At 35.0% G+C, this 24,792-nt stretch overlaps 1 protein-coding gene across 2 annotated transcripts in view; it reads right to left on the bottom strand.

The window, feature by feature from the left end:
• Nucleotides 1–24,792, bottom strand: part of LOC126739453 (vitellogenin receptor) — a 127,700-nt gene that overhangs the window by 4,408 nt on the left and 98,500 nt on the right. The window contains exons 19-24 of one of the 2 annotated variants that reach the window (XM_050445134.1): nucleotides 17,757–17,983; nucleotides 17,567–17,655; nucleotides 17,253–17,513; nucleotides 7,495–7,669; nucleotides 7,259–7,438; nucleotides 7,076–7,204 (exon numbers count right to left, since the gene is read on the bottom strand). In XM_050445134.1, the coding sequence (XP_050301091.1) occupies nucleotides 7,076–7,204; nucleotides 7,259–7,438; nucleotides 7,495–7,669; nucleotides 17,253–17,513; nucleotides 17,567–17,655; nucleotides 17,757–17,983 (1,061 nt within the window). The remainder of the gene's footprint in view (nucleotides 1–7,075; nucleotides 7,205–7,258; nucleotides 7,439–7,494; nucleotides 7,670–17,252; nucleotides 17,514–17,566; nucleotides 17,656–17,756; nucleotides 17,984–24,792) is intronic. The other variant, XM_050445135.1, reaches the window with a different exon arrangement.

Raw genomic sequence — 24,792 nt, 5'->3', positions numbered from 1 at the left:
GCGGGGTGTTCAGATTATGCGAGACAATATTTTTAAAATCAAAACTAAGGTAATTATATTCTTGTATTTAATTTATTTATTATTATAGTATTTTATGCATGTACGCTTAGAACATTGAAGGCCTTTTAATGTTCTAAGCATGTACGAATGGAGTTTTAAACATACAGTGTGTGTCAGCCAAATGGAATAAATTAGCTAATAAATAGATGGGAGCGTGTTGGAAAAAACGCTCGAACACGTCCGATTGGTTTTTATAGTTGCGCATTTTTTTTCATAAAAACTTTTTATACAGGGTGTATCAGATAACGGTGGTCAATACCAACTTGCTTAGTTTATACATAACACCCTGTATGTTAATTAGTTTATAGATTCCTCAGATCATTTTAGACATATGTTGTATACAATTATATAAATACCTATCTTTGACTGTTTCGAAAATATTAAGTAAAATTCAAAAAATAACATTTAGAACAGAAATTTATTTATTTTTCAAGATTCTCTACAACTCACTTAATACTTCTTGCCCATTTAGGTCTTGGTAATGATAAAGCAAGCAAAAACTATTTCAGCATTCCTTTTTATTGATATGAGAATAAAAAAAACTAAAAATTGTTGTTTACTTTGATTTAAAATGCCAGACTTAATATTGACTCATGTTGTATGACAAAAGTATTCGTCAGTGCTATAGTCGTTTGAATTTCATTAACTACAAGCCAGAAAAATGGTTCATTTAACAGAAATGCACAAAATAACAATTCTACAGATGATTGGCTACGGTTATAATACACGGACGCAAATGGAAGTAGCTCGCTTATTTCACGAAAAATTTCCAAATTTGCCGCCTTTAACCCAAGGGACAATTAGTAAAATAGAAAAGCAATTCCGCAAGCTGGGCCATGTTAGGCAGGTAAAAAAAGCGCTGCCAATGCAATAAGTGAGGATACCAAATTGGCTGTTATGCTTGAGTTTGAGGACACCCACATACATGTACTCGGAAGGCAGCCCCAGTACTCGATATTAGCTATTCGTCAGTTATTAGAATATTAAAAGAAAACAAAATGCATCCCTATAAAATTATACCCACCCAGGAGCTCACGGAAGACGATTTTGACAGGAGAATGTATTTTTGTGAACAAATGATGGCAATGTTAGACAGCAATGTGATCCAACTAAAACATGTTATGTTTTCTGATGAATGCACCTTTACGGTCATGCCAATCGTCAAAATTGCCGTTATTGGTCCAGGGAAAATCCTCGCCGGACGAGAGAAGACAATATTCAATACCCTGAAAAGGTTAACGTGTGGACAGGAATTACTGAAGATCAGATCATAGGTCCCTTTTTTATTGAGGGTAATTTAAATGGCGATAATTATTTAGAATTGCTTCAAAATAACGTAGTGCCAACGTTGGCCAACTTGTATCATGATCCAGGAAACCCACAAGTTCCAGCGAATATGATTGTGCATATAGGTCTCCTGATGGACCCGTCATGCGCCACCGGGGGTTACCAGAGCCCAACGGCCTTAGAGAAACCGATAAGGCTCTCTGGTCTGAAGGACTTAAAGTCGCTCGGTACACTGAAAGTGTTACCCAAGTATTTGAACCTGGCGCGCGTGAGTGCTGGGCACTCCCCGACTACATGGTCAACGGTTTCATCCTCCTCTCAGCACCATCGGCATTCCGGGTTGTCCGCAATACCGATAGTATGGAGATGGCTTCTTAAGTGCCAGTGACCGGTGAAAAGACCTGTCCACCTATGTGCGCTTTGGCTTGTCTCATACCAGGGGACTCAGTCCAGCTTCGGTGGGTCCACTTGTCCAGCAGACCCTTCATTGACGCGACCGCAACGCATTTGGCGATACCAACTATGGGTTCCGGCTCCATCGGCACATTCGCGGATCCCAGTCTGAGCAATGAGTCCGCTTCCTCATTACCTGCATGGCCTACGTGGCCAGGTATCGAGACGAGCTGGATCGTGCATCCAACCTGTACCAGTTCAGGACTTTTATGCACTCTAGTACAAGCTTGGAGCTTACCTCTGCGGCCGTGATAGCCTTAATGGCAGCTCTGCTGTCCGAGCATATCGATACAACTGTATTGCGGTGTCCGCTGCTTAGGATTTTCTGTCCGCATTTTAATACAGCGAATACTTCGGCCTGGAAGACAGTGGCGTGCTCCCCCAGCGAGTATGCCCTACTGGTATGTGGGATCCCACCAATAAGCCCTGATCCAGCTCTGTTATTTATTCTGGAGCCATCTGTGTACCAGATGCTCCCCCTATTTAGCAATGCAGGTCTGTTGGAATACTGCGACTCCTCTCTGCCTGCAATGTGCGTCACGAATCCCTCGCAGTTTACAGTCACTGGAGCCATGCAGTCACTGCCCATCAGAAGGAGAGGACATTCCTGTATGGCCCGTGACCAAAGCGAATATGATATAAGTTCAGCAAGATGGAGCACCACCCCACTACCAAATAAATGTCCGGCAGTACCTCAACCAAATATTTCCAGATCGGTGGATAGGGAGGCAAGGAAATGGCCAGCTCGGTATCCCGATCTGACGCTGTCAGAAATAAAGTGCTTTGCACATACTTTATTCAGGTAACACACTTTTAACTTTAGGCCAACAGGTCATTAAACAGTATATAACACAAGATTCGGTTAGAATCAGAATTTTACTTTGTAAAATTTTTATTTGTATATTTTATACAACAATAACAGAATTGTACGGTTAGTGCAGTGCTTTATTTAATTCTTCTAATTACACTTATTTACCGAAAAATTGGTGTTTTATTGAAGAATCAAATCACAACCCAGAATACCGTGTGTGAAAAAGCCCATTCACAAAACATTCCTTCGAGCCGGATTGGCAGATTGGTGGATAGACAGATTGGTGGACACCAGATAGGTATACATACCTATATTAGGCAGAAGTCACAGGTACATCATACCAAGCAGTCGACAAGGTAAATTTTTTATATATCGCAACATACATCGCCAAGTTTCATGCAAAATTGTGAACGCAAGGAAACAAGCAGCATCCGAATCCAGAAAATTTGTCCTTTAAGCGAAAAAAGGAGATTTTTTTGATTTTGGTTTCAAGCATTTCGATCTTCTCGAGGGTACCAATTGGCAGTCATTGAGACACGCTTTCGATGACGCAGTGAATCTCCGGGTTTTTAGCCGCTCCAGAGGCAGACTAATTTAACAACATTAGGTACTTCACTTCGCTACAGGACTACTTGACAATTCTTCGGCCCACTTTCCGAGTTTAAGTCGTTAATCATTTTTTTTTATTTACATTACCTTATTTAACTTTAGGATATATAGGTCAAGAGCTGGAAAAGGTTCATCGACGTCATATATCATAAAAGTTCGAGTAGCACATTATTTTGAGTAGTACTTGTTGTCAGATAGTGTTATAATCTTTAGTTTATTTACACTTTAATTATTATTTTTTACACAGAAGCGTAATTAATTGGTTCTTATTTTCGCATTCAAACAATTTTATTGACTTATTTATTTATTTATTTTTTAATTAACATTGAGTTAATTTATTTTCAACAAAATGCCTGAAACACAATCATCCTCATCAGAGGACTTAAACGTTAAAATTAGAGTTCTCTCTTTAGCACGAAATAGAATTTTTGATGCTCTTTATTTTTCTCAAGATTTACAAATTTTGTAAATACATTTTCTGATCCAAATCAAATTGGCCAATTACAGGTCAGGTTAGAACGGCTACAATCATTATGGCCTGAATTTATATCAGTTCAGGGTGATCTGGAATTATCTGATTCTAAAGATCACTCACAATTTAGGATTGACTTTGAGGATGAATTCTTTGAATCTTCAGGTTTGGCTAAAACTATCATTGATAAACATCTCAGAGATATTCGTCAAGCACATCAGGTATCCCAGATCGCAAAGTCGATTCCGCAAAATTTCCAAAACGCATCATTGCAATACCATTCCAACCTACCCAAAATTAAACTACCAGAATTTTATGGCTCCTATGAGCTTTGGCTACAATTTTCAGATACTTATAAATCTTTGATGCACAATAGTGCATCACTAAGCAATATTGAAAAATTCTGGTACCATAAATCATGTTTGAAAGGCGATGCTGCCAAACTTCTTCTCTCATTGGAGGTTATTGAGTCTAATTATTATGTTGCTTGGGATATTTTATGCAAGAGGTATGAAAACAAACGGGTCATAATTCAAGCCTATATGAAATCACTTTTTGAAATTCAGCCAATTAATAAAAAATCTCATATTTTACTCAGAGGTATTCTTGATAATGCAAATCAACATCTTAGAGCTCTTAAGTCATTAGGCTTATCTGTTGATCAATGGGACTGTTTTATCATATTTCATATAAAATCTAAATTAGACCCTTCTACTAGACGTGAGTGGGAAGATATTTCTTTAAAAATTAATACAGACACGCCTACTACGGATGATTTATTTTCATTTTTAAATAAGCGTTGTCAAATACTAGAAAATATTGCATCTTCCTCAACCTCACATAAATCCAAATTCAAACCTCAAAACCGCAGTTCAAATCATTCAATAGCTTCCTCAACTTGTTTAAACTGTAAAAAAGATCACTTTATTTTTTCATGTGGTGACTTTTTAAAACTCAGCATCCAAGATAGGTTAGGCAGGATTCGTGCACTTAAAGCTTGCACAAATTGTCTGAAACCAGGTCACTCTGGTAAGGAGTGCCGCAGTACTGCAACATGTAAAAAATGTTCTTTGAAACATAATTCTTTGTTGCATTTTCCAAAACTATTTATAGGACATAAACAAAATCCTAATAATATTCAAGTCGTTTCAGAGTCCAATATGACTCGAGAGTCCGCTATTGAATCACAAAACCATGATTCCCAAGTTTTATCTGTCATTAATACATCTTTATCATCCAAAACTCAATCTCAATGCATCTTACTTCCTACAGCTTGTATTTTAATTCAAGATAAATACGGCAATGATCACTTTTGTCTAGCTTTGCTTGACAGTGGCTCTCAATTAAATTTTATTACAAGGAGCTTATTTCATAAACTTAAGCTACCAAGCTCAAATATAAGTCATTCAGTGGAAGGCTTTGGCAATAATGTGACAAATATACATAAAAGTGTAAAAATAAATTTCAAATCATAAATCAATTCATTTTCATTAGAAAATGTTGAATGTCTAGTCACAGACAAAATCACAAAGAATTTACCCGATGTGTCATTTAGTATGTCAAACATTCAAATTCCTAAAAACATTGTTCTTGCCGATGAAAATTTTAATCAAAATGGACCTATTGACTTATTGATAGGTGCTTCAATTTTTTGGAATTTATTGAGTGTTGGGCAAATCAAATTACAGAATTCCAGTGCGATTGTGCAAAAAACAATATTAGGGTGGATTGTTTCAGGGCCCATATTACTTAATTTTCTGGAAAATTTTTCCTCCGTGTGCAATTTATTTACATCTAATACATCTGATTTGCAAAATCAATTAGAAGCTTTTTGGAAAATTGAAGAGTGTCAGCCAAGACATTTTTTGTCTAAGGAAGAGCAAGAATGTGAAACCTATTTTGTTGAAACTACCTATAGAAATAATCTGGGAAAATTTGAAGTTAGTTTACCTTTTAAACAAAATCTCGCAAATTTGGGGGATTCATATGACATTGCCCTAAAAAGATTTTAAAACATTGAGAAAAAACTTAGTAATAATCCTGATCTCAAATTACAATATCATGCATTCATAAACGAATATCTTGAACTTAATCACATGACCAAGGTTTCTCATCAATCAACTCATATAAACACAGGGTTTTATCTTCCACACCATGCTGTTCTCAAGGAATCGAGCACTGGATCAGCGAAATCAACTAGTGGTTTAGCTCTTAACGACACCTTGAAAGTGGGTGCTAAGATTCAGGATGATTTAATTGATATTATAATTCGTTTTCGAACCTGCAGGTATGGGTTCACAGCGGACATAGAAAAAAATGTACCGATCAATTTTAGTTCAGGAAAATCATCGATGCTTTCAAAAAATAATTTGGCGTTTTGATCCTTCTCAGAAGTTAGCTGAGTATCAGCTAAATACAGTTACTTATGGCACAGCTAGTGCAGCTCATTTAGCTATTCGTTGTCTAAGACAGCTAGCTATCGAGAATCAAGCTCAATTTCCCGTAGCATCTGACAAAATTTTAAAATCATTTTACGTCGATGATTGGCTCTGTGGTTCAAACACAATTCAAGAAGGAAAAGTTCTCATCAAGGAAGTTGACGAAATTTTAAAATCTGCAGGTTTCAATCTTAGAAAATGGTTTGCCTGTGATAATACCCTTCTTAATAACTTTTCAAATTCCCCATTAGAAGCAAAGATTCTTACAGAAAATGACACAACAAAAACTTTAGGAATTACGTGGAATTCCAAAGCTGATGTTTTTCAGTATACGATCTGTCTTCCTAATATTAATCCATTAACTAAAAGATCCATTTTGGCAAGTACCTCACAAATTTTCGATCCTATGGGTCTTGTTGGTCCTTGCATTATAAGGGCTAAAATTATTATTCAGTCTTTATGGCAATTAGGCCTTAATTGGGATGAAAGTATTCCAATGGACTTACATCAAACCTGGATCAGCTTTTGTGAGCAAATTTGTTTAATAAATCAGATGAAAATTCCTAGGCAAATCTTTTGTCTAAATTATAATTCAGTGGAATTTCACGGTTTTAGTGATGCTTCGCAAAAGGCTTACGAAGCTTGTTGCTACCTTAAGTCATGCAATAATTCTGAGGATGTAGTAGTGCGACTTATTTGTGCTAAATCTAGAATTGCGCCATTACAAACTTTGTCCTTGCCACGCTTAGAATTATGTGGTGCTTTACTACTCATAAGGCTATTATTCATCAATTTTACCAAATAAGCAGATTAAATGCTGGAAGAAAATGCGTAGTATTTTATTTGCAAATTCCCACATATAGGGAAGCTAATTCAGTTTGATTTAAAATTTAATATGCACTCTTATTTTTTTGGCCACAACTGTACGTTCGTAAATACACTTACCTTAAACTATAATTTTCATAGCACAAGCAAGAAACTCCGCCTTCAATATTACGACACAGTTGACTGCATACGGGAGGATCTAGTTCGCATTCGTTAATATCCTTGCAAGAGTACCCATCACCCATAAGCCTTAAGGTAAAACCAATATAAATCGAAATTTCAATAGATAGTTTTTGTACGTACCGGTATCCCTCTTTACACCTACACATGGGTCCAGATGGTGTCCTAATACACTCCTGTTGGCAGGGGTTGTTCATCTGTTCGCACGATTTTGAACAGAAACTGCCTTCATCGGACTCATCGTAACAATCGTTTTTTTCATCGCATAGCAGTTTTAGGGATATACATGCGCCATTTTTACATCTAAGTTTATATAAAAGTGTTTAAATTCAAGGTTTTAAATAATTATTGATATTAACCTGAATCCATCATCACAAGGCACGTGACTAAACCTGGAAAATAACGTCGCTTTTGCAGTTTTATTGCGACACATCTCCTCTGACTCATCGCTATGATCACCACAATCGTCAGTGCCATCGCATACCCATGTGGACGATATGCATTTCTTATTTGAACACTCAAACAATTCTGCACCTGTAATAAATAAACAATGACTTTTATTTATAATAGAAATTTACTTAATGAATATATGTTTTAATACTAACTAAGAACTATATTATGCAGGGGTACAAAACAGTTTTGGTATTTTTAACACATGCAATATACCGCAGGTGGCATTTAATATGTTATGAAACACTCGACTTACTTCAAAAAAACGATATTTTATTTCTCATTTTGACGCCCTATATATTGCATACTAAGCGCTCAATTAAAAAAGGGCATAACGAAAGTCGTATTATTTTGGTCCACCCTATATGTGGCCGGACTTTTCCGGACACCCTATATATATATTTTTCTGTAATGATTATTATTTTTTATTATTTTCTCTGTAATAAAAGTAATAATCAACTAATAGTGTAGTAATTTTGGTCAAATTTATATATTTCTTATTTTAGTTCAGCTACGTAGCTTAAGTCTAGCTTAACTTAAACTGCATTAAAATAGAGGGAGCTATTATAAATAAATACAAGTTTTGTATTAAATCATATATTGGTTGGAACCGTTGTCCTGTCTTCAACGAATATGGTATTCGAAGGTGTTTTAAGTGCTGCTGGTATGGTCATTTACTGAAAGAGTGTAAAGAAAATAAAGTGTGTGCAAAGTGTAGTGGACCCCATGATGTTAAAGAATGTAATGTAAGTAGCGTTAAGTGTATCAATTGTGTAGTATCTAATGAAAAGTATGGTCTTAGGCTAAACGTCAACCACGTTTCATGGGATGTAACTAGTTGTGATTCCTATACGCGAATTGAAGAGTTACAAAGGAATAAATATATATGGTAGCAATTAGACCTAAAAATTGGACCAACATTGTTTATCTTAATTGCCAAGGTTATCTAAACAACAAATATAACATTATTTTACTAGTAAATGACTGGAGGCCTAAGATCTTGCTTTTAAGTGAGACTCACGTAACGCCGGTTAGTGAACCATGTGAGTTGGGTACAATTGGAGCAATGCACTAGTAACGACAGTAGAATAGGTGGAGTCTTGGCCCTTATTAGAAACGATATTAGATATAAGGTGGGGTCTGTATTGTCTATTGATGATTATGTCTGCTTGTTATCTTTTGAGCTATCTATGGGTGGAGGTAAATATTTGTACTCTGTTTTGTACCATTCGCCTCAGAAACAAGATGCCAAATTTAGAATTTTTTGGGGAATATTTAGAGCAAGTTAGTGGATTTAATGGCACCAACATTATTCTTGGGGATTTTAATTTTGATTTATTAAAAAACAGTTTTTATAGTAACAAATTATTAAATATTATTTATACCAATGGGTTTAGTCAAATAATTAAGACTCCAACTAAAATAGTCCAAAGAAGTCAGAATCTGATTGATTATTTAATATCAAATTACAAATCTCTTTCGCATAAAGTCCATCAAACTCCTAAAATTAGTGACCACTCTATTATATTAATTTCTATAGACCAATCAAAGGAACAGCCAATGGATATAGTAAGTTATACTAGGTCTTTTAAAACCTATAAATGCAATAAACTTCAGGAAGAACTGCCTACATGCAATTGGAATAGAAATAGTTCAGATGTTGACTTACTAGCTAATACTTTTGTCACAGATATTAGAACAATTCTTGACAGTATGTGCCCAAGGATTAAAATTATGCAAAAACAGAAATATGCCGATAAAAAATGGATAACTCAAGATATAAGAGAGCAAATGCAGGAAAGGGATCGATTTTATAAAAGAGCTACCACAGAAAATAACGACAACATTTGGAATGAATATAAGTCTATAAGAAATAACATAGTAAGCAAGATAAGAGTAGAAAAGGACAGATTTTTTGCGAAGACCATAGATCTAAATAAAAATAATCAAAAAGAACTCTGGAAAAATCTGAAGACGCTTTTGCCAGGACAAAACTAAAACATGCCTAATGAAATAAAGTTTGAAAATTAAATCATTACACAGAAGGATGATATTGCACATAAATTTAATAATTATTTTGTGAATAGTATTGATCTTATTCTTGCAGATATTCCACCAGCAGCAAATAGTCAAACATATTTCATTGAACCACCTACAGTCCAGAATACCTTGACACAATTTAATAAAGTTTCTATGACTTAAATGAAGGAAATACTTAAAAATCTAAAAAATGTTGGTGGTGGAGAGAGCGGCATCTCTAAGCAGGTTCTTTGCGATGTTGCTTATGTTGTAAGTGATCGTCTTTTGGATATTATCAATACATCCTTAAGTACTGGGGTTTTTCCGCAGGCCTGGAAACTTTCTACTGTTGTTCCTGTTCCAAAAGTGCAAAACACTAAATTGTGTAATGAATTTCGGCCAATTAACACCGTACCTATTTATGAGAAGCTCCTTGAAATATGTGTTAAGGAACAGCTACTCGAACATTGTAATAAAAATAAAATAGGTGTACCTAACCAATCGGGGTTCCGTGAGAATCATTCATGTGAGTCTGTCATTACTAACATAGTTGATAATTTTCTTAGGGCCCTTGACTCTGATAATCTAGTACTTTCTGTGTTTTTAGATTTTATAAGAGCGTTTGAAACCGTGAGTAGAGAAATGTTAATTAGGAAATTAGAACGGTTAGGCCTTAAATATAATGTATTGAAGTGGTTTCAATCTTATCTAAGTGGTAGAGTTCAGCGAGTCATGTACAAAAATAGTTCATCTGAAAGTGTTAATGTAAAGCATGGTCTACCGCAGGGAACGGTCTTGGGTCCCTTGATATTTTTATTATGTGTCAACGATATGGTGGAGGTAGTACGGGGGTGTAATGTGGTGTTGTTTGCGGACGATACAATGTTATATGTGGTGGGTAAAGACATTCATCAATGCAACAGGTCATGAACGTTGAACTCAATAACTTATTCATCTGGCTTTGTAGAAATAAACTAAGTTTAAATGCAAGTAAATCCAAGTTTTGTATATTTGGCAAGAGATCTAGATTAAGTTCTATAGACATGGGCAATATACAGATTTCTGTGAATGGGGAAAGTATTTTGTATGCCAAAGAAATTAAATATTTGGGAACAATTTTCGATGGCAATCTGAATTTCCATGCTCATGCAAATTATCTAATGAGAAAATTTTCAAAAAAAGTTGGATTTATCACAAGAATTGGAAAAAATTTGTCAATGTACATCAAATTAAAACTTTATAAGGCCATTGCTCTTCCTCATCTACAGTTCTGTTCAACATTATTGTTTAACTTGCCACAGTATAGAATTGACCAACTGGAAAGAATTCAAAATAGAGCTATAAGACTGATTCTAAACTGTAATCGCCTATTGTCTCTATGTTGGGTGTCCTAGATATGTTGTCTGTACATCAAAGAATTTTGTATAACGTCTATTTGTTTATTTTTAAATTAAAACATCAGATGCGCCCCGATTATATTTTAATAAATTAAGAGTTTTTGGAGATATACATAACTATAATACGAGAAATCGTATAGACTTCATACTGGTCGACAGATGTAACACAACCCAAATGCATAATTCAGTTCTATACAAAGGTTTAATTCTATTTAACAACTTACCTGCTAACATCAAAAATTGTATTACTTTGAATCAATTCAGAGGGCTCTTAAGAGAATTTATCATGAATAAGTAATATTGTTTTTGTTATGTTATTTTAATTATGTAGTTTATCAAGTTTTACTATAGTATGCATTGTTTCCGCTCCAATCATCATCTTGATTGTGGGTTTATCTGTTGACTGGGTATCTTTGGGCCAACCGGGATACTGGTTACAGGTTCTTGGAACTACCGAAGCATTTTTAAGTGTTACACGGGGGGACCAATGTGTCTGGTCAGCAAGGTCAACCAAGCTCCAAATGTGTGTCATCGGCGGCTTGCAACCGAACCAACTCGATCAAGCTGAGTCGACATTATTTTTATTATTATAAGGCAAGGCAACATCAATTAACTGTGTTTTTAATAAGTGGGGCAAGGAAATAATGTTTAGATTAAGTCTAGTTTTAATTTATGGTCTACCTCTGACAGTATATTTCTGGAACCGTGATGCTGTTTCTGGATTACCGAGACCATTCATAGACAAACGGTAGTGTCCTGATACAGTTATGACCAACTTATACTTTTACTTTATTTTTCATTTATGTTTTTATTGAATGTAGCTTTTTGTTAAATAAAAATATTACTTATTTATTTATTTATTTATAATAGCTCCCTCTATTTTAATGCAGTTTAAGTTAAGCTAGACTTAAGCTACGTAGCTGAACTAAAATAAGAAATATATAAATTTGACCAAAATTACTACACTATTAGTTGATTATTACTTTTATTACAGAGAAAATAATAAAAAATAATAATCATTACAGAAAAATATATATATAGGGTGTCCGGAAAAGTCCGGCCACATATAGGGTGGACCAAAATAATACGACTTTCGTTATGCCCTTTTTTAATTGAGCGCTTAGTATGCAATATATAGGGCGTCAAAATGAGAAATAAAATATCGTTTTTTTGAAGTAAGTCGAGTGTTTCATAACATATTAAATGCCACCTGCGGTATATTGCATGTGTTAAAAATACCAAAACTGTTTTGTACCCCTGCATAATATAGTTCTTGTAAAAAATTCTAATTATTCAATCTTTTCTTGTAAAAAAAGTATTCTTAGTAAATGTCGGCCTGAGAATCTAATTTTAAAATTAATTTTAAAATCTAGATACTTCTTTCTAAACAAATTGGCTGACCTCGGGCACCAGTCACTTTTTACGTACTGCCAAAGTGACAAATTTAAACGCTTCTGACGCTCTTAACAAGCTTCTCAATTACTCCTAAAACAAATCTACATTTTTTAATTACATATTTGTATTTGGGGTGTTTTCTTACAACTTATAAAACCATAATGGCTCATAGACCAAGAAATGTACCCTTTTCCGAAATGGCGGATATAATTTCGATGTTTGGTAAGTTTTAAATATTATTGTAAACAGGAAATACCTGTCAATTCTCAACTAGGAAAATGTGAGTCCAATGCTAGTTTAGCCGCTAGACGCTATGCCCAGACATTCCCAAAGCGATTTCATCCCAAAAGAAAATATTTTTTAAATTTGATTAACCGTCTAAGGGAGACTGGAAGTTTCAGCCAAAGACGGAAGGGTAACTGCGGCCGACCTCTAGCATCATGCGGTTCAACTAGAACAAGAGGAAATTTTAAGAATTGTCGAAGAATCACCAAACATTAGTACTAGGGTTTTGGTTGAACGGGTGAGTATTTATATACTCAATAATATTTTATGGAGTCAATAACTTCAACTCGGCGGTGCTGCGGCTGATTTTGCTATAATGTTAGGAACTATTTACATCAAGTATTTCCTAATCGCTGGATTGGTCGGGGTCCAGATACTTCTGTTCCGTGGCTACCCCGTTCGCCCGACCTTACACCTTTGGATTTTTCAGTCTGGGGATGTATGAAAAACTTTATGAATATGTTTCCGATTTTAAACGAGAATCATTTATAGGAAAGAATCATTGCAGGTTGAAACCAAATATTTTTCAAAGCCTTAGATTTTCTTTAATAAAGAGGGCTCGTATGTGTATACAAATAAATGGAGGTCATGTAAAACAAATAATTTAATGTCATTATTTTATGATTTTTATTATAATAAAAGTAATTTAGCGTAAGTTAAGAAATAATAATTTACGTTTATTTTGTTAACTTGTTAAAATGTATCTATATTTTAAAATTAAAATATCTAATAAATGGATTCTTAGACCAATATTTACTAATACTTTTTTTAGAAGAAAATATTAGATAATTTTTTACTAGAACTTTATTGTACAGGTACAAAAAAGTTTTGGTATTTTTAACACATGCATTAGACCGCAGGTGGCGCCCTCTGCAATGTATATATCCTATGATATAAAACACTCGAGTTACTTCAAAAAAACGTAAAAAAAAATACTTCTCGTATGCTGAGATTAACGAAAAACTATACCGAACTGTCTCACGTGAACTCTAATCGATCCGTCAAGTTTCATAATATTAAAAAAAGCGTTGCGATCTGTATCGAATTCCCATTGAAAAAATTGGACAAAAAAGTTTTTTCGGCTTTGAAGGCAACAATCCCAAGCCTCCAATAACTCTGAGGTACCGTCTGCAAACTCTTGGCAAAATAGTAACACTGTAAAATTAACGCTACAAAATACAAAGTTGAAGATAGGTTAGGATGTCAACGTTTTTAGGTTGGGTTTTGATGCACACGGAATTACGGTTCCATTGTAGCTTTAATTGGTTGAATGTAATCATCTCACTATACTAGGAGACGGAAATAATAGTCAGTGACGTATTTTCAGCTTTAGGGCGCGCCGAGTGAAGCAAGGGAAGAGGGAAATAAATTCAGTGGCGGCAACAATTTCTCTTTAGTTATTATTAATAATGCCTATTATAATGGGATAGTAATAAAGAGGTAAATATGTCCTTCCTATCTCCAGCTTATTTCATACAAAGAGTTTCTAGTTTTAAAAGATAAAATGATTTGAATTTCACATATGGGCTTAGTACCGTTACTATATTTATAAATTCCTATTATTCTGTTTTTGAAGGTGGTAGACATTAGTAGAGTAGTAATAAATAGATACAGTTTACACTTGATAACGGTTGGGGATACTGCCAACCGAAGCGTCGTGTTAAATGTTAAAATAAAGGCATTGCAAGTTCGAGAACCTATTTATTACATTCCTATTATTCTAATTACGGGTAGAATTTTTAGTAAATAATCAGCGTCGCAAACCCTAAAACTCTTTCAGGTAGGTCAGGTACCTATAGTCTGCAGTACTAGCTATAAGGGTTGTATCCCTAAAATATCCCCAATGAAGGTATACCCACTTTAATTTTCAGGTAGGTTATAGGTTATTATTTTAAAACACTTACTTAAACATTAATTTGGATTATTATTATAACCTATTATTAAATTACGTATTCAAAAGAAACACAAAGGTAAAGTCAAACTAAAGATAATAGACATAGTTTTCTAGGCGATTTCTGTCTCTGTACCCAACCCAACCCAACTCTCTCTCTCTCTCTTATCTCTCTTCAAAGCCGACGGTGCCTCTTCGGGATTCCTCGCGCGATTTGGTTATACGGGTTTTCGGACGTATGGGGTTCTCCCAAAAAAAACAATGTTCATGTAAAATTTTTATTAAAAAAGAACAGACAAACTTTGTAATAAGATTTTGTATTTGGGACTTAAACTAACTAACGTAAAAAAATATAAATAACTATGAAATAAAACTTATATAGTAGCGAGTATACTATGATAGATAAGTCATTCGCTATCTGATGCGGTCCAAGAATCGTCACTATCACTACTTTCGAAACCAGGAGTGATAATAAGAGGTTCAACCATAACTTCAGCTTGCGAATCCAAGTCCCACATTTTTTGTTCTTCTTTAATGACGTGCCCAATACACTTCTTCCAATCATCTGCTGTCACGCCATTAATAGCTTCACTTAACAACAGCTTAACGTCATTTAATTAAAAGGTTGTATTTTTTCTCGCAACTTCACCTTTTATTTGCGCCCATATAAGTTCTATCGGATTTAGCTCACAGTGGTATGAAGGTAATCGCAATAAAGTAACTCCACATTTATGCGCCATTTCATCGATAACATATTTAATATACCGGTCTTTATGTACCCGGACAATATCAAGCAATTGTACTTTTAGCAAATTTTCATCAAACTGGATGTCTTTTGATTTTATCCAGTCTATTATGTCGGCTTTTTGCCAAGCAGACGTAGGTAATTTTTCTACTCGGCGACTGTGATACGGCGCATTGTCTATAACGATTACCGAACCGGTTTCCACAAGCCGTAATACTGATGAAAACCACTTTTCAAATACGTCACTGTTTATGTCTTCATGGTAGTCGCCACTTTTTTTAGATTCGAAAACGTTAAGCCCGCCATCCAAAAATCCAGAGTTACTACCTATGTGGGTAATAATCAGACGACGGCCCTTACCGGAAGGACATTTCAAGCCTGTCGATAACCCGTCAAGCAATGCTTGCCGTGAGCTTGTGACATTTAAGTCCTGCCATACTTTTGAGCGAGTGTGTCCCTCATTTAACCAAGTCTCGTCAGTATAATATATCTTATTCCCTTTAAGGCTATGGTCACGTATTTGTTTTAAAAAATTTCTTCGCCCCAACACAATGTCATCTTTCTCAATTAAAAAGCTTTTGCGATTTCGCTTCAAATACCGGAAGTTTAAACCGCGTAATGTTTGCTTTAAAACTCCAAGGGATATTTTGGTTAAAAAATCATCATCATCTACTTCAGCCTTAATTTTCTTTAGTGTTGGCATTTCATTTCTAAAAAAAAACTGTGCACTTTGCGGCGAAGTATATATCTTATATCATCCTCTAGAACAATTTTCTTTCTACCTCTTGTTTCCTTTTTTTACTTCTTGTTATTAACTTTAAGCGATGGAAAACTGTCCTAGGACATAATTTTGTTAAACTTCCGCACAAATTTGCTGCGTCTTCGGCACATAAATCAGGATTTTGAGCGCGAATACTTTCATATACAGTTTTTACCATTGCACGTTCGCCCATAGTTAAATGTTCTTTCACTTTTTTGGAGGAGGTTCACGACTAGTCGAAGCTTCTCCCTGTTCCATTATACTAAAAATTAATATTTGAAATACACTTTTTTCACAAATTTCACAAACAAAACAACAAAAACACCGTATTAAACACCGAAGAAAAATACCGTAAATTAATAATATAATACGTAATAAAATAAATTTATAATATATATTAATATATATTATTTATTATAATAACGTATAATAACGCAAGCAACTGCAACAACACTAAAATAAACAATAAACTCGCAAACACGCCCATGGGATGTATCAAATCAACGTATAACAAGGAAAGCATGTTTCTGCGTCTTTATAGGCGTTGCCATTCTGTTAAAAGTAATGACTGTTTATCTCGCTGCCCCATTTACCGCGAAACAAGAGAGAAAAGGACGAGCAATATACTTGGCACCACTGCGCGCTTTATGCGAGCAAGGCGGGCCTATGACAACAGCCACTGAGTTCACACAATTGGAGTAGGCGCGTGTCACCGGCTTTTAATGGATTTTGTATTTAGGGAATTAAATATTATTTTAAGCCACTCTAGTTGTGTTGCTTGTTGGTTTTTTTCTGACGTCACTGACTATTATAAACGACTTTGACTATATAAAGTTCCGTGATCGCGGACTCGTGTAGATTTGTGTTTAGTCAATTCGAAGTATGACATGGCTTAAAATGACATAACGGTGTTAAAGTGACAACGGGAAAAATTAATAAGGATTATGTTTTTAAATCTAGTCATCTTAATTCAAGATTTTAAGTATGACTTTTAGGTGGCGCCACAAGTATTTATTTCGTAACAAGTGCGAGAATTAACTTTCCCGCACTTGTTGCGAAATAAAGCCATTTTTTTACCAAAAACTATATCGAAATGTACCTATTTCGTAATAATCGTAGAAAAAATGCTTTCTACATACGAGTCGCATTCAGTCAAAACTCAAAAAAACTCTTACCGCAATTATTGCAATTCCTCTCGTCTTCGCCTTCCGGACATTCGGCTGTACCGTTACATTTAGCTTCATGACTAAAACAGATGGACGAGTTGTTAGAGGAGCAAGGAATCTGGCCAACGGGACAATCTCCATCAACGGACGAAGAGCAGTCGACCTCGTCCGACTCATCGCCGCAATCATCGGAGTGGTCGCATAGAAGTGATTTATGAATGCATTTGCCATTCTTACAAGTAAACATGTGGGATTTACATGTTATAGCTGCTAATTATATAAAATATAATAGAAGTACGTCAAGATATCTGCATATTACTTACAGCACTCTGAATGTTCGTCAGATAGATCTTTGCAGTCGTACTCATGATCACACTCCCATCCTTTTGGAATACATTGACCCGAATCACATCTAAAATATATGTAAAAAAATGAAAAGTGTATGAAGAAAAAAAAGGTGATTTGGTAAAGCAAGAAAAAAAGTAAATTAAATGCAATCAAATAAATAATCACCTAAATTGATTATCTTGACAAACGTTGGTTAAACAGTTGATTTCATCCGAGTTATCTAGGCAATCGTTAAAGCCATCACAAACTGATTTCAAATCGATACAATTAATATTGTCTGCACATGTGAACTCATGTGGAGGGCAAATAGACTGTGTGCTTAATTTGTTATGACATTCTAACTCATCCGAACGGTCTCTGCAGTCGAAATGATGATCGCAAACTTGTTTTTCCTACAAGGAGAGGAAGTTTTATAAGAAGTCTTTAACATTTATGTAGTAAAATTAATTAAAAGCTTTAAAGTGTTATTATTATTATTAAAGTGATGTTGAATTTAAGTGATATAAAAAAATATATTAATATCTGGCTGGCGCTTTCGGCCGTAGGCCATTATCAAGGCTATGACTGTACAAAAAAACGTTTAAAATTATTAAAACTAGTAAAATTGGAATTCTAGCTTATTTATTTACAGTATACAAGGTTCGATAAGTGCAAAAATTACAATACTATAATACAAAAAAACAATAAATTACTTACTTGCCAAAGGACGACTCTACTAAAACGAACTGACAGGAAAACCGAAGAACATCGTTACACAAATGGCTTTCTTATTTATAAAAAAAACTTATACACTTAACAGGTCATATTTCCTTCCAAATTGCCAAAATGTTAACTGACTACATATATAACAAACATCAAAATTTCCTTTAGATCTTATAATACACTTGGCAAAATTAAGGCAATACCAAATAAAGAATTCCCCATACTGGTCTTGTGGAGATTACCGCTTTTGTTAAAACTAGACCCAGTCACCAGGCGTAAGTGGGAGTCCGAGTATGCTAAGCACAACATTGAGACAAAACAATTGCTGATTTTCTGGCTGAAAAGTGTCGAATATTAGAAACTGAACTTCAATTCTACTCCTCAACTTTCATGTAATGCTAATCAACATAATACTAGTAGGGCAAATAAACAACACATTAAAACTTATCAACAAACTTTTAACAATGTCGCTCTACCCCCTCAGAAAATGTCAAGTAAAACACAATACGTTATTTTAAGTGTTCTTTAATATGTTTAGTTGGTATCAAATGTTTAGTATTACCCAAAATCGCAAATTAAATACCAAGTTTCTTATTAGGCATTTCGCACATTAAAATTCCTCCTAATCTAATTTTAGCTGATCCATCTTATAATGTGCCTGGATCTATTGATATTTTGATAGGCGCAGATTACTTTTGGGATCTCTTAATGCTGGGTCAAATAAAGCTAGGCAAACATATGCCTACTCTCCAAAAAACCCAATTTGGTTAGATTATTTCTGGCATATTTCTTACTCTATATGTAGATAATGAAAGTAACTCAGTCATGTGTAATTTAAGCACCTTACAAGATCTTGATAATCAAGTATCAAGATTTTGGGAAATCGAGGAAGTTCAAAATATCAAAAATCTTTCCCCCGATGAAACATTTTGTAAACAGTTATTTCAAGAAACCACTCAGCAAACTTTAGATGGACGTTTTATCGTTCAGGTTCCACTTAAGAGGCCTGCTTTCTCTCTAGGCGATTCCAGAGAAGCAGCAATAAAACTACTTTTAAATCTTGAAAAACGACTAAACAAAAATCCTGATCTTAAAAGAAAATACTTTGACTTTTTAAATGAATATATTTCTCTTGGTCATATAACTCAAATCGATGTTTCTAGCTTGTCACATCAAACATGTTATTACCTACCGCATCATTGTGTCATCAAAGATTTTAGTACGACAACCAATCTCAGAGTGGTTTTTAATGCTTCATCGTCAACCACTTCTGGGTTATCACTCAATGATATTTTAAGAGTTGGGCCAACTGTCCAACAAGACCTCTTTTTAATTGTTTTACGTGCCCGTAAGCACAATATAATGATAACCGCTGACATAGCCAAAATGTATAGGCAAGTCCTAGTCAGCGAGAACCAATGTTCAATGCAATTAATTTTGTGGAGATCTGACACTAATTCTGACATTCAAACATTTCAATTAAATACACTTACTTACGGAACAGCACCTGCAGCTTTTTTATCCACTCGATGTCTTAAAGGAAGATCGATAAGATGCAAACAATCTGATCCTAACATAAGTCAAATCATTCAAAATGATTTTTATATCGATGCTTTATGCTCGGGTTGCGCTTTTAAGGAAGAAGCTTTTTTTATAATAAATCGTATTTCTATTATTCGTGCATCTTTTGGTTTTCCTTTAGAAAAATTCATGTCTAATAATGCTGACATTACTTCCAGTCTAGATTCAACCCAAACTAAAGACACAATCTTTCGATTTGCCGAGCCAAATGAAACTAAAACTCTTGGCTTGCTCTGGAATTCGGAGTCTGATTTTTTGCAATATTTTATCAAAACTTTTGATTAATCTAATCCAACCAAGCGTAAAATTTTATCGTGTGTGTCTCAAATCTTTGATCCCTTGGGCTTGCTAATCATCATTGCAAAGACCATTATTCAAAAATTTTGGCAATGCAAGATTAATTGGGATGAATCTATTCCCTTAGATCTCCCTTAGATACAACCTGGTTGAAGTTTCAAAATAATTTACAAGAAATTAACAATATCCGAATTCCTCGCCATGTGTTACCTGAGAAATTTACAAAGGTACAGCTTCATGGCTTCTCTGATGTCAGTCAAATGGCATATGGATCTTGTATTTATATAGTTTCTACAGATATAAACAATAAAATCCACAGTCACCTTTTCTGCGCTAAGACCAGAGTAGCTCCTTTGAAGGTTGTCACTATACCACGACTTGAGCTTTGCGCTGCACTGCTACTATCGGAGCTTATGCACAAGGCCAAGGACGCCTTAGCTTTAAATATAGATCAATGCTTCTATTAGTCTGATTCGACAAGAGCATTATCCTGGATCAGATCCAATCCACAACACTGGAAAATATTCGTGGCTAACCGTGTCAATAAATTCAATCCCTAACTGACAGCAACTTGTGGAATTATGTAAATACACACGAAAATCCCGCGGATCTTTTGTCCCGTGGCCTTGATCCTAAAAACCTAATTAGTAATACCTTGGGGTGGCATGGGCCGCACTGGCTTGTTTCTTCTGAAGAATAGTGGCCTACAAAACCTTTGATAATTTAATATTATTGATGATTCAGAAAAAACTTATAGAGAAGCCTATCTCCTTTATGGCCACAGCTTCTTCCTTTGATCTTTTAGAAAGATTCTCGACATTAACCAAGCTTCAAAGATTAACTGCTTACTGTTACCGATTTTTCGAAAACTGTCGAGAACCTTCTAAAGGCAAACATAAAATCAGCCACTTAGAAACAGTGGAGCTCAAACTTGCTCTCAGTAAGCTTGTATGTATGGTTCAAAAATGTGAATTTCCAAGGAAATAAATAATCTTAAAAATAAAAAAAAATAGCCCTAAAATTAAATTATTAAAACTTAATCCCTACCTTGACCAAGATGGTTTAATCCGAGTTGGAGGTAGATTGAAACATTCCGACTTTAATTATGAAAAAAGGCACCCTGCTATTTTGCCTGGGAAGCATGTACTCTCTAAACTAATAGTAACATATGAACATATTAGACTATTACACGCAGGTCCTCAACTATTATTAGCCTCTATTAGGGATCGATTTTGGCCTACTTCAGGCAGAAAGCTAAGCAAGTAGTAAAACAATGTACACGTTGCTTTCGTTTTAACGCTACTTCAGCTTCACACATAATGGGAAACTTACCAGACTTTAGGGTGACACAAAATAGGCCATTTTATAACGTTGTGGTTGATTACTGTGGCCCATTTTTAATAAAAGATCATTCTACTCGAAACTATAAAACCAGCAAGACTTAGGTGTGCTTGTTTGTGTGTCTTAGTGTGAAGGCTATTCACTTGGAACTGGTATCCAGTTTAAGTACTGAAGCTTTTATCGCGACGCTTCGCAGGTTCTTTTCGAGAAGAGGTATAAGCGCGAATATTTACTCAAATCATGGATCAAACGTCGTCGGCGCGAAAAATGAAATATCTAATTTTTTATTCAAAAATCAAAGTGCTTTGAAATCTGAGTTTTCTCAAGAAAATATTCAATTTCATTTTATTCCTCCGCATTCTCCCCACTTCGGTGGAATATGGGAGGCAGGAGTTAAATCCTCAAAGTATCATATCAAGAGAGTGCTTAATCAGACACCTCTTACTTTTACAGAATTCTCAACCGTCCTCACTCAGATTGAGGCGTGTCTTAATTCGCGACCCCTATACCCTTATTCCGAGGATCCTAATGATCCTCAGCCAATCACTCCTGGCCATTTTCTCATAGGCCAACGCTTAACTGCTTTACCTAGTCACGATTATTTGGACATAAAGGACAATGGCACCAAACTACAACGACTTCAGAAGATAGTTCAAGGCTTCTGGAAAAGATGGTCTAAGGAATTCATCTCCGAACTACAACAGCGGTCAAAGTGGAAGACGAACTACAAAGACCTTTTGAAACCTGGGGTTGTCGTTCTTATCAAAGAAGATGGAGTACCTCCATTGAAGTGGAAACTTGATTTGGTGCAAACTGTCCATCCATCTGTTCGAACAACTCCGTCGGAACGTTCCGATGGAGTTGTTCGAACCGCCACCATCAAGACTGCATCAACGGTTATCAAGAGACCAGCGTAAAGCTTTGTGTTTTACCAAGATGCAAGTAATTGTATTGAAGCCTTTAGGCTGTCAAGATGGGCGGTATGTTCGATATTTTATATCCATCCATAAAACCCAAGAAATTTATAACCGCAACTGCGCCGAAGCGGCAATCTCGCTGATGCCTGATCGCACAACCTGGCTTCTACGTCACCACGCCGGCAGATAGACTTAAATCAACTTTCGACTCGAGCGTATAGACCGCTTCCTTTTTAATCTGTATTCACACATAAAAGTATCTATTTTGTTGTAAAACTTAAATTAAAATATATACATTAATTGGGAAAAACATGTGTGTAAAAAAAAGTGTATTATTACACACTATCAACCAAAGTTGTTCGTGATCCAGCAATAGAAAAAATAGAAGTGGCGTTGTAATTATGGATTGAAGACCGCAAACAAAAAAGGGTGCCTCTGAGTAGTCCAATAATCCGGGAGAAGGCAAAACATCTTTACGCCCATTTTAAAGAACCTGGTGGTAGTAGTGGTGGTGAATGGATAGATGGAGGATTTTAAGCATCGGAAGGTTGGTTCAATAAATCTAAGGTAAGATAATCATTGCATAGCATTAAAATCGTTGGAGAAGCTGCATCTGTAGACACTGCTACAGCAGAAGGATATCCAGAAGAATTTGCAAAGCTAGTAGCTGATGGAGGATACAAACCTAAACAAGTATTTAATGCAGACGAGACTGCACTATTTTAGAAGAAAATGCCAAACAAAACATTTATTTTTAAAAGCGAAAAGTCTGCTCCTGGCAGCAAAGAATAGAGTTATACTGCTGCTATGTTCTAATGCATCTGGTGATTGTCTCATTAAACCACTGATGCTGTACAGATCGTTAAATATTCGTGCTTTAAAAAATCAAAACATGGACGATTTGTCAGTATTTTGGCGTGCTAATAAAGAAGCATAGGTTAAAAGCGCTATTTTTTGTGACTAGTTTCGGAATTGGTTTGTTTCTGAAGTTGAAACTTATTTAAAAAAAAAAGAATTTAGACTTTAAAGAAGTTCTAGTTTTGGACAATGTACCAGGTCATCCTCGCGAACTTGAAACTATGCATCCATATATAAAAGTGACATTTTTACCTCCCAATACGACGGCTTTGCTTTAACTTTGATCAAGGAATAATCCAGGCCTTTAAGCTCCATTACATTAGACGAACCTTCAAAATTATATTGGATAATATGGAATGTGATCCTGATATGAATGTTATGGAATGCTGGAAGAAATTGGACATAGCAAAAGGCATTGTAAACATAAAAGCCATCATTGGAAGACCTGAAGCCATACAAATTAAAATCATGCTGGAAAAAATTGTGGCCTGCTCTGACTGCAGAAAATGACGACGAATCTGTGCAAATTCAAACATAGCTGAAATTGCGAATGAACCAGGACGAGATGGGTTCGAACAGATAGAATCAAGTGACATTCAGACGTTGCTTAAATCGCAAGATGAAGATTTGACTGAAACGGATTTGGAGGAAATGTTAAATTCACATCCTATTGAAGAAGAGGCTTCAACAAGCACTGGAAACGTGACATTATATTCAAAAAATCTTAGCGAAGGTTTAAGAATGGCAAATGAACTTTGTGATTTTTTTATGAAAGTTGATCCATCTATGGAACGAAGTCTTATTTTTAAGAGGCAAATTGCTAATGCTACTGCTGAATATCAGTATGAATTAAAAGAGCTTTTAAAAAATGCCAAGCAAGAAAAAATTACAAAAGCCATTACCAAAGCTTGAAGGTAATAATTAATCAATATAGTCAAAAACTTCAATTACATTCATTTTTTATATATGTATGTACTGGTTTGTTATTTTGTCACCTAGGAACATATACCCTATAATTCCATATAAATTATCCTTTCATATTTACGGTTTCTTTATTCGCGGCATATTTACGGAACGTATACCCCACGAATAAAGCACTTTTACTGCACTGTATAATAGCTTTTTATAATTATATTTTAATGGCTCTGCCCTAAGAGCTTTAAGATTCTGTAACTGATACGGTCAATAACTTTTCATATTAGTGCCTCTTTATAATTTAAGTTCTTTAACTAATTCTATCTACAAAAAAATGTAAAATGTTATCATAATTATTAATTAAATTATTTATTATTAACTAATCGGGATTTACGTCCGATACACTTAACACTTACTACCATTTTTTTTGATAATGAGTGTAAACATTGTTAGCTATACATTCGCATCTTATTCACATCATCAATGGACGAAGTACGTGTTCTGGTAGAGTCGTCCTTTGATGAGTAAGTAACTTTTATTTTGTTTACTTCTGTAATTTTTACACTTGTGGAACCTTATGTATTATATAA

The sequence above is a fragment of the Anthonomus grandis genome, chromosome 8 (genome assembly GCF_022605725.1).
Source record: "Anthonomus grandis grandis chromosome 8, icAntGran1.3, whole genome shotgun sequence".
Classification (NCBI taxonomy): Eukaryota; Metazoa; Arthropoda; class Insecta; order Coleoptera; family Curculionidae; genus Anthonomus; species Anthonomus grandis.
Note: the sequence above shows the minus strand (reverse complement) of the source record. Positions and strands in the feature narration are given on the sequence as shown.